This window comes from Montipora foliosa, chromosome 14 (genome assembly GCF_036669935.1).
Source record: "Montipora foliosa isolate CH-2021 chromosome 14, ASM3666993v2, whole genome shotgun sequence".
Lineage (NCBI taxonomy): Eukaryota > Metazoa > Cnidaria > Anthozoa > Scleractinia > Acroporidae > Montipora > Montipora foliosa.
Window position 1 is genome coordinate 5,283,936 of NC_090882.1, and position 10,000 is coordinate 5,293,935.

Consider the following 10,000-nt stretch of genomic DNA (forward strand, 5'->3'; position numbering starts at 1 on the left):
CACGTGCATTTTTCATTTTTGTACATTTCTTTTACGTTTTCGGTAAATCTGCGACGTGAAATGACCAATTCTCAAGTTTTAGACAGAACGTGACCACAAGACGTAGATTCCACACCGCACCTCCTAATTCAGTTCCTGGAAAGTTGCGCTAGTTTTAAGAAGTTAGACAACCCGACGTAATGACGAAAAAGATTAATCAACCTGAACTTGCAATTTTAAATTGCGTTTTCGTCACCGTCGCGTCGTAGATCTTAAACTCCGTAGTAGGGAGTTTTAACAACGATGGTTACGGCAACGCCAAGGCCCATCGTCACAGAGCAAGAATATCATTGTTAAAATAAGCGTGCTTCACACGAAGCACGCATTTCAGTGCATTTCTTTTTGTCGCTATGTCACGCAAAACAATGTAATTTCACGAGACCCAAAGTGACGAAAACGTGGAATGAAACATTACAAAAACCACTTAAAACTGTTGAACAACGTGAACGAAATACAGCAAAAGGAAAGAGAAGCATGGCTGGACACAAATGGACAAGGTTGAAACGGATTGCATTTGGGTAATTTTGAAAAAAGTCAGTCCGACGTCTCTCAAGTTTATTGCAAATCGCCTGTTTTTGCTGACAATCATCTTGTTCGTGATGTAACGATAATTGTATCAGTAAAGGAAATTCCACATTAACATTTTCGAATTTTAATCTCGTGATTAACGAAATATTTCGCCAAAATACCCTAAAATAGCGTGACATAGCTCCTTTAAGGAGGCTCAAGCCAGTTTTAAATCTTTCAACAAACTGTACTATTTCGAAGGAATGAATCTAACGAATTGTTTCACTTAACGGAAATGTCATGAAACCATATGAAACACCAATAAATGCTCAACAAGATGCACTCATTAATGTGAGCTAATAGGTTACCATGGCAACAAAAGAGCTATCTAAAACACCCTATATTTTGTCTTTGAACGCATATAATTCATAAACAAACTCGGTGACCCTCATTTTTTTATTCGGCTGGAGAGTGATAGGCACGCTAAGATAAAACTCTGAGCACAGTTTAAAAAAATTCTCTGGCGTAAATTCATTGCCACCTTCACAACTGAAAAATTTTAAGGTGGCTCTCAATCCGCCGCAGATAATGTTTTTTAAACTTTGCAGAGAGTTTCGTCGTAGCCTGCTGATCACTTTTCAGCAATAAAAAATGAGGGTCGCACAGTGAGTTTTTTAGATATAAGCGCTTATACACAAAATATAGGGCGTTTTCAGATGGTTCTTTTGTTGCCATCGTAATTTATTACCTCACATTAATAAGAGTATCTTGTTAAGCAATTATTGGCGCTTCATGTCATGCCATAACATTGCCAATAAGTGAAACAGTGTTGTAGAGTTAATCCTTTTAATAAGACATTCCGTTGGTTGAAACCGGTTCGAGCCACCTTACGAACCGTTCCTATAAATCCAGTTATATGATAGTTCGCCCCTATTGTTCAAGGTGAACAAGATGGAATAATCGCGAAATAGTTACAATAGCGCTAAGTTATATTTTGAAGTGACGTTGTCCTTGCTAAAAACTACCCAATAGAGCGACATTCATACGAGTTTGAAAAGTTAATGTAAAAACAAAACGTAAACAAAAAAGCAAAACATTTAATTGCCTTATCGAACAAAAACAAACGAGCACGAGTTTGCGTTGTCTTAGCGAACGCCGATGCAGACAATGTTATCTCTCCGTGGAACTTTCTGAAAAGTTTCGCTTTGACGTCATTTGAAATGCAGTAATGTGATTGGGCAATCGAACTGTTTACTACCCATATTAGGAGTTACCTTTGCGGAAATAAGGAGAAGCTCTGTTTTAATCTTGCCAAACATTGGTCCGTGAAACAAACAGCGGACCCTTTTTCAAGGTCATACGCAAGTCGCTCTAACTCCCAATTGTTTTGTGGCGTTCTCATGGCCGTCGTGTTCGTCTATGCGTAAGCTCCCTAATGTCCCGAAACTTTAACATCGTTCATACTTTACCAGTTCAATTCCTAGATACTTGCTTTGCAATTTACACCCTAAGCAATGCAGAATAAACCATCCTCGCCTTTCTTGCAAACGGTGAGCTCAGAGAAGCAACGAAGTTAGTGAGGGCCCAGATAAGCCCAGACGGGTGTTGTTTTTAAGTATTGAAGATGTTATTTCGGAGCAATTGAACGAATAAAATTACTTGGCCTCCCCTTTCAACGCAAGCGAGGTGTATTGTCCAAGCTACGGGAAGTGTTTGCTTTTAAGCGTGGAAACTCTGAGAACGTTCTTCCTGATCTTGCAAACGAATGTGAAAATCACCTCTCCTCCCTTATCATACACATGCCGTCGGTCGAACAAATGCGGGTTGCTTTTAAAGAAATGATGATGAGGAATGCAAAAAAGCACTTTCCAAAGAAGATTATTAAGTCTTCCAACTCAAATCCTTGATTTGATAGGAGCCTCAGGCGTTCGGTTAGGAAAAAACACCGCTTCCGAAATCTTTAACACTGCAGAGGCACAGAGTAACTTAAAAAACTTTAGGCGTCTAACTAAACAACGTGTAAATCATGCCAGCAATAACTACATTTCCTGCATATTATCTGACAACATGACTGAAAACCCGAAGAGGTTCTGGAAGTATGTAAAGTCACAATGGCAAGGTACAGTATACCAACACTTAATGCACAGGGCAGGCACTGTAGTTCAAACTTTGACAAGGCCAGTATTCTCAACGAATTCTTTCATTTTGTGTCTTCACTACAGAAAATGTAGATGACACGCCAGAAATTGACCCCTATTCCCTTTGCCCCAATGAGCAATAATATAGTTGGTGTTTCAAACATTTCCAAACTGCTTTCAAATCTTAACACCTTAAAACCTTAACACGTTATGCCTTTCACGATTGTGATAAAGGTATCAGCTTGAACGTGCGATACGATGGCGGCAAATGCAACCTCCGCCGACTGAAGGCAAAGACCAAAGTTCATCACACGCTGGTCAGAGAACTGCTCTACGCAGATGACTGTGCTCTAATAGTACATAGCGAAGGAGATGCCCAAGTTCTTATTGACTGCTTTCATAAGGCTACCACAAGGTATGGCCTCTCGATATCCATAAAGAAAATCGAAGTGCTTTTGCAACCTAAGCCAGGTGCCTGATACAAAGAACCAGCAGTTACGACGGGGTCGGATAATTTGAAAGCACAATGTTACCAAATTCTGTTACTTGGGTGGTGCAATATCAAACGATTGCTCTGTCGACTCTGAAATCACTGCACGGATTGCAAAAGCTTCTTCGACTTTTGGCCGTCTTGCTTCGGGATTATGGAACACCCGTGACATCACCCTGGCAACTAAAGTATCTGTCTATCAAGCGGCTGTTTTAACAGTACTGCTTTACGGAGCTGAAACGTGAAGAGTATATCGGCGGCATGTAAAACAACTAGATCCTTTCCATATGCGCTGTCTACGGAGAATTGCTGGTATATCTTGGCAGGATCGCATATCTAACACCGAAGTGCTGTCTCGGTGCCACATGCGCGGAATTGAGGCCTACTTTATGGAAGTACGACTTCGGTGGGCGGGGCATGTTGTATGGATGGGTGAGGAGAGACTATCACGTGATCTATTGAAAAGCGAACTGTCTGATGGCACACGCCCACTCGGCGCTCCCAAGAAGCATTTTAAGCATCAGCTGAAGAACTCACTGGCCAAATGCGGCATATCGGACTTTGAAACCCTTGCCAGGGACAAAACTAAGTGGAGGACGGCGGTCAAGGCTGATGTGGTCAAGCTTGAGGACTGCCGAATAGAAGAACTCAAAGAACGTCGTCGCTGCCGGAAGGCGCGAATATCAGCGCCCGGATGCTATCCCTCTGATACATGTCCAAAAGTCTGTAGATCCGCAATTGGACTAGTGAGCCACGCCAGAGTTCTTGGTCACAAAGGGGACCGACAGTATTGCTTCAAACGTGGATCTGTCGCTTTGCGACAGCCAAACCAAACCAGTTAGTTACATCGGTTGTTTTGCAAACAAGCGTTACCGATTAATAAAACAGAAACAGAACAGAAGTTACAGAGAATTGTATGCCATCAGCTGCAATATCCTTTCTTCCGTTAAATAAATTTCTAATGAATACTTTTATAAGTCTAGATCTTGTGATAAAATTGATTAAAAAGACAAACGCAACTAGATTCATTTTGACAATGTTTCGACATCGTCCGATGTCATCGTCAGGCAATGAATTTTAATCGGATGAAGCATAACTTATAGTACAAGAACAATAGAACAATATATACAATAGTACGCTAACAATAAATGTGAAATCTAAGTAAATAGTTTTGCCCTGACAGAGTATGACTGCACATTAAGTGATGGTTTTAATTCTTTGATGTAGAACATCTCATGAATTAAGCAATCAAATTTCGATGCGCATTTCTTTAAGACACTAAAACTACCAACAAAGGCCTCTTGTTGCACTACCAGAGTCATGTGGACAACAAATACAAGAAATCTCTACTCAAGACAATGCTTCACCGGGCGTACAGTCTGTCCTCAACGACCGAGCTGTTTGAAAAAGAATGTGAAAACGTAAGATCCATTTTTCACAAGCTACGATACCCGTCTGAATTGATTGAGGCAACCATTTGTAACTTTATCAATACATCAGATGTCGAATCACAATCTACCAGCAATAATAATAAAAACACCATTAGAATCGTCTTGCCATTTATTGGCCAAAAACCAGCCGATATTGTGAAGCGCCAACTTACTCAGCTAAATAAGAAACTGGATATAGATCTACAGCCAGTTTTTGTCAGCCGCAAGCTCGAGGATGTCCTTAAATTCCGTGAGCCCAAACCATCTTTAGTCAGCCAACAACTAGTCGTCTACAAATTTCAATGTGGCTCGTGTGATGCGAGCTATGTTGGCTATACAGCTCGTCACTTGCATCAACGAATTGAGGAACATAGATACTCAGCTATGGGGAGGCATCGCCTAGCAGATCATGGCCTAACAACAGCACCCCCAGCGGCGAGTTTTAGTGTCTTAAAGAAATGCGCATCGAAATTTGATTGCTTAATTCATGAGATGTTCTACATCAAAGAATTAAAACCATCACTTAATGTGCAGTCAGACTCTGTCAGGGCAAAACTATTTACTAGATTTCACATTTATTGTTAGCGTACTATTGTATATATTGTTCTATTGTTCTTGTACTATAAGTTATGCTTCATCCGATTAAAATTCATTGCCTGACGATGACATCGGACGATGTCGAAACGTTGTCAAAATGAATCTAGTTGCGTTTGTCTTTTTAATCGAATACTTTTATGTTTTGACTACCTTTAACGGGTGAAATCCAAGTTCTAATGCACAATCTATGGACTCCATGACTTTGTGCCACCCTGGAAAAATAAACGTGCATATTGAACGCTGCAAAACTTTTCTGTATACCATGCAGCTGTTTAATTCACTAAACTAACACTAGCACAAAAATTTGGCCCGGTTCTCTGAAATCTCGGTACCGTACCTATGTCTTTCGAGCACGGTGCGGTACATTTTTCGTGTGTAAACATAATTTATTAGGCACCCGTGCTAGAAAGAACATGGGTGCTGAACGCATCTCTGGAGATGCACTCGGTACTCCAAATATTGGAAGCGTGCGACAATTTTGCGGGAGTGCCGTGACAATTTTGTTCTTTTAAACACGACACTGTTTTCAAGACTAGAGAAAATAAAACAGTTGCAAAATGTCATGACTTGAAAACTTAAAAAAAAAGTCATGTTTTCCTTCCAAATATACTGTAAATAGGGATATTCTTGTATTCTTGGCACCCAGAGTGCAACTGGTCGACCTTTGCAATGCTGGCTCGGACTTTCAACACAAGGTCCCTAGGATCTTAAAACAGGTTTAGGATCAATCCTTTTATGCATTTAAAGTGTACGTACCAGATTTTTCTTTATCCACTCGATTGGAACATCATCATGGTTTTCTGAGATAAAAACCATTGAAAAATTTTCATGCCGATTTTCCTTCTGTGTCCTTAAGGTTTAGCCATTTAAAAATTGGAATTTTCACTTCCGGTGGCAAACAAAACCGCGCTAGTACGGTGACTGGGGATAGCAAAACTGTGATGTCAATACCAGAACGAAATTTTTCCAGGGCCTGAAGTTGCTGGAACTGCCTCTGAGATGCAAAAGACAAAAGAACGAAATTTCTATCCCTAATAAAATTCCCTGCATTCGTGTAATGATGTCACTGGCCTGCTGTTCCCAGTCTCCTTACTAGTGCAGTTTTGTATCCCACCCGAAATGAAAGTTCTGACTTTTAAAAGGCTGAAAGTCAGAATGAAAATCGGTATGGAATTTGTTCGGTTGTTTTTATCCCAGAAAACCATGAAGTTTCGATTGAGTGAATAAAGAAAAATCTGTCAAATAATTTTTAATAACATCACCAAATGCTCATACCCTTTCTTCTTGTGAGGAATTCAAATTTTTGTGGCTCCAGAGTGTCAAGACTAATGTTGATAGACTTTAGTCCCGCTTTTCGCAGTTGTGGCAACTTCCTTTTCAAAGTAACTGCATTAGTTGTCATAGCCAATGTTTGAAGACCATCTAATCGACTTAGTTCCGCTAAAATAAAACAAAAAATTTTTTCAGGAACAAATTACAGTAAGGACACTTGAACCGTGAACACTTAACATTTTTGTGTACATTGTTTTTCAGTTTTGACGACAAAGAAATAAAGACTCTTCTTATGATGTATGGTGTTACATGTATAGTTTTGTGAGTGTAAAAACATTAAATACTCTTGTCAAAAGGACGATCCCACATTCTATAGTCACTGAAAAAATGTACAAAAAAATATCAAGTGTTCATGGTTCGAGTGTCCCCACAGTAAATACATATGATGATATCTTTTTAATATTTAATTAAAGGGTTGTGTTTGTGTACATTATTTCAGGTGAACTGCAACCATTCAATGATTCTTTTTTGTATTAGGGTCATCATATTAAATTACTATCACTTCTTAAACTTCTCAGTGTAACCTTCTGCAAAAACAGAGTATGTCAAAGTTTCATTTATCGCATTTATTGCACATTTTATTTCTGTGATTTGAGTAAATCCCCAAACTTTAAGAAGTCACTTTTCTTATTCCAGTGATAGCCGATACAGCCCTTTATTGTATAAGCCAAATAATAATAACTATGTCATTTGAGACACCAATTTGTTCTGGACGATTTTCTTGATATTCGTTCATTTAGGGAACAGGGTATTGCTCATGACAAGATATAGTGAAGAAAATACTGCTAAAATGGGTGTACTACAAAATATCAAACAAAACATTTATGTCTAACCACAAAGCTCGACAATATCTTTTCGAATCAATGGTTCACCACCAGTCAGTCTTATCTTGTCAACACCTTCTTTGACAAACAGTTTGGCCAATGTTATGATTTCTTCTGTTGTTAATAGTTCATTGTTTTGTGAAAGTTGCACACCTTCCTCCGGCATACAGTATTGACCTGCAAACACACACAAACCTTAGAGCCTACATTACAGTAGTCTTCGTTTATCAAAAAGAAAAAAGTCCCAGATGATCAGGATTATCAGACTCAGTGTTATCTTAAATATTAACCACGAAACAACCTGTTTGACTTTCGACAACCTTGAGAGTGGGAGCTCAAGTTTTGATTTTTACCCAGGTAAGCCTTTTGTACAAAGCACCAAATGTTTTTCAGTTCCTATTTTCCTTTCCTCTGCAAGACTTTAAATAAAAGGCAGTTAAATGTATTTTATTAAGCCGTTTATACACGGTTCAACATTTGTTGATCAACAAATGTTGCAGCTGTTGTTCAACAAATGTTTCAAACAGTACGTCGTGTCATGTTGAATGTTGAAATTTATATACCATTCAACACGTTGAACATTGTTGAACAATGTTGGACGAAAATAGAGATCAGCTTGATTTCGTTCAACATGTCTGTGCAACATGGTTCGCTCAACAAATGTTGCAGGATGTTGAACCGTGTGTCATCGGCTTTAGAGTTACATGTAACAACAGGGATGAGTATGTGCCAGTTATGGTCAGTGGGTTTGTTAGGTCAATGAACGTGCTGTGATTTGCCACGCATGTGTACTGTTACATCATAGTGCTGTAGTTGTGTAGCAGGAAAAGTGTGTCTGTGGAGTGTTTTTTTAGAGGTTGTTTCCCCTCTTCCCAACTGCCTTTTCCCACTGTTTTTATCAGTGCCACAGGTGCCAGTCCAGTGCTGCATGGGGACACATGGCTGGGTTGCCAGGATCTAGCCATGAGAGCACTCTCCATCGGCGAGCTGGCTGCCAATAGTGCAGGCTACTGGATGTCCTGGGCACCCAATCTTGACTAAAGTCAAAGTGACAAAGCTGCTCACTTACGGTAGAAAACTTGTAACTGGAGTAGGAGGTTGATTACATTGGTGATCACACAAATCTTTGCATTGCAATAATGTCATTTTTTAACAACGTCTAAATACTCTCCGAAATCACCTGAAGGCCTTCCGAATGTTCCATATCTCTTGGTTAGGATAGCATTTTATTGTTCCCATAACCGTGCCAACTGTGCAATTTCATTGATTGATTTCTGACCAGTTACAATACTCGTTAAATATAATTATAATTATCAATTTGACGGTTCTCTTTTACGTTTTCCAATCAAGAACAGCTCAAATAAGAGCACTAAATCCACATCTTGTTTTATTTCCTTTTTGACGTCTCGAAAAATAATAAAATTAATGAAAAGATCTTGAAAAAGGTCATGGTAGGTATTTTCCTGGGAGTTTTGGTGCTCTAACTGGGAGATTTGATGAAAAACTTGGAGACTCCCAAGAAAACCAGGAGAGTTGGCAGGTACCAGTATGCACCAGGTTTTGAGGTTTTAACATGTGAAATTTGCCACTATAATTTCATTCCTATCCAATGCTTCAAAAACCCTGAAAAGCCCCTAAAAGTGGTCAAATCAATACTTTAAAGTTGTTATTACATGTATTTACTTTCACATACATCTTAAATTGCAGCGTTCCGTTAATGAAATCCTAAGATACGTGTGGTGTCTTCCAAATTTATCTGACAGGAATTCTGAAAGAGGTTTTACGTCGTTATCCTTGAAGTACAGTCTCCGTCTTGGTTGCTCAACCTACATGGAAAAAGGAAGGAAAATACTGGTAAGATCATTATTCCTTTGTTGAGAGATCTCTTGCAAATTAAACAACCCACTCTCCAACTGTTTAACTCTTGGGCACATATTGTGAACAAGGAAAACAACAGTACGGTTTTCTGATGGTTGATGTTGCTCGCCTGAGTGACAGGAAAGTTGGCACTAAGCAACAGGAGAAGATCAATTAAAAAATTAATATCTTGATCTGGCAAATGAAATAATTAATGACTTATAAACAGTGCAGAAAGTAATATTTATTTATTATATTATCGTCAATGGCACATTAGCAACTGTTCCAAGGAAACTGAGTGCCATTGTGCAAGTAATAATATGATGATGACAATAATAATAATAATAGTAATAATAATAATAATAATCGACCTCGACTGGAATCCAAGAAAGTGCTCTGCTGTACACATCAAGAGAGGAGTGAAGGTAGAGGATGCCGAGAGCTTAGCATTTGACGAAGCATCAGTGATCAAAATAATGTCTAGAAGAGAGTTGAGCTCAGTATATGTTTCTGGGCGTGTTGGAAAGCACAAGACAAGAAGATCAGATAGCTTTTAAACTCACCACCGAGGTGTACCTGAACAGAAAGTCCATCATAATTATGGTCCAGTCTGCTCTCTGATTTCAATCGCATCGTAGCCTCCAATCAGTATGCCTTACCTGCCTTGACTTACTTGATGAGGACACAACACCTTCCCGTCACGGAACTTCAATGTATTGATCGTGAGATGCTTAAGATCGTCATAGAGCAAGGAGGAAAGCACCAGCTGGGCTCAATTGCCTTACG

The 10,000-nt window shown here is 39.2% G+C and overlaps 1 protein-coding gene across 1 annotated transcript in view; it reads right to left on the reverse strand.

The window, feature by feature from the left end:
* Positions 1-10,000, reverse strand: part of LOC137985066 (molybdenum cofactor biosynthesis protein 1-like) — a 23,518-nt gene that overhangs the window by 9,120 nt on the left and 4,398 nt on the right. The window contains exons 2-5 of the mRNA XM_068832515.1: positions 9,051-9,183; positions 7,367-7,534; positions 6,477-6,641; positions 5,352-5,413 (exon numbers count right to left, since the gene is read on the reverse strand). Of these exons, the coding sequence (XP_068688616.1) occupies positions 5,352-5,413; positions 6,477-6,641; positions 7,367-7,534; positions 9,051-9,183 (528 nt within the window). The remainder of the gene's footprint in view (positions 1-5,351; positions 5,414-6,476; positions 6,642-7,366; positions 7,535-9,050; positions 9,184-10,000) is intronic.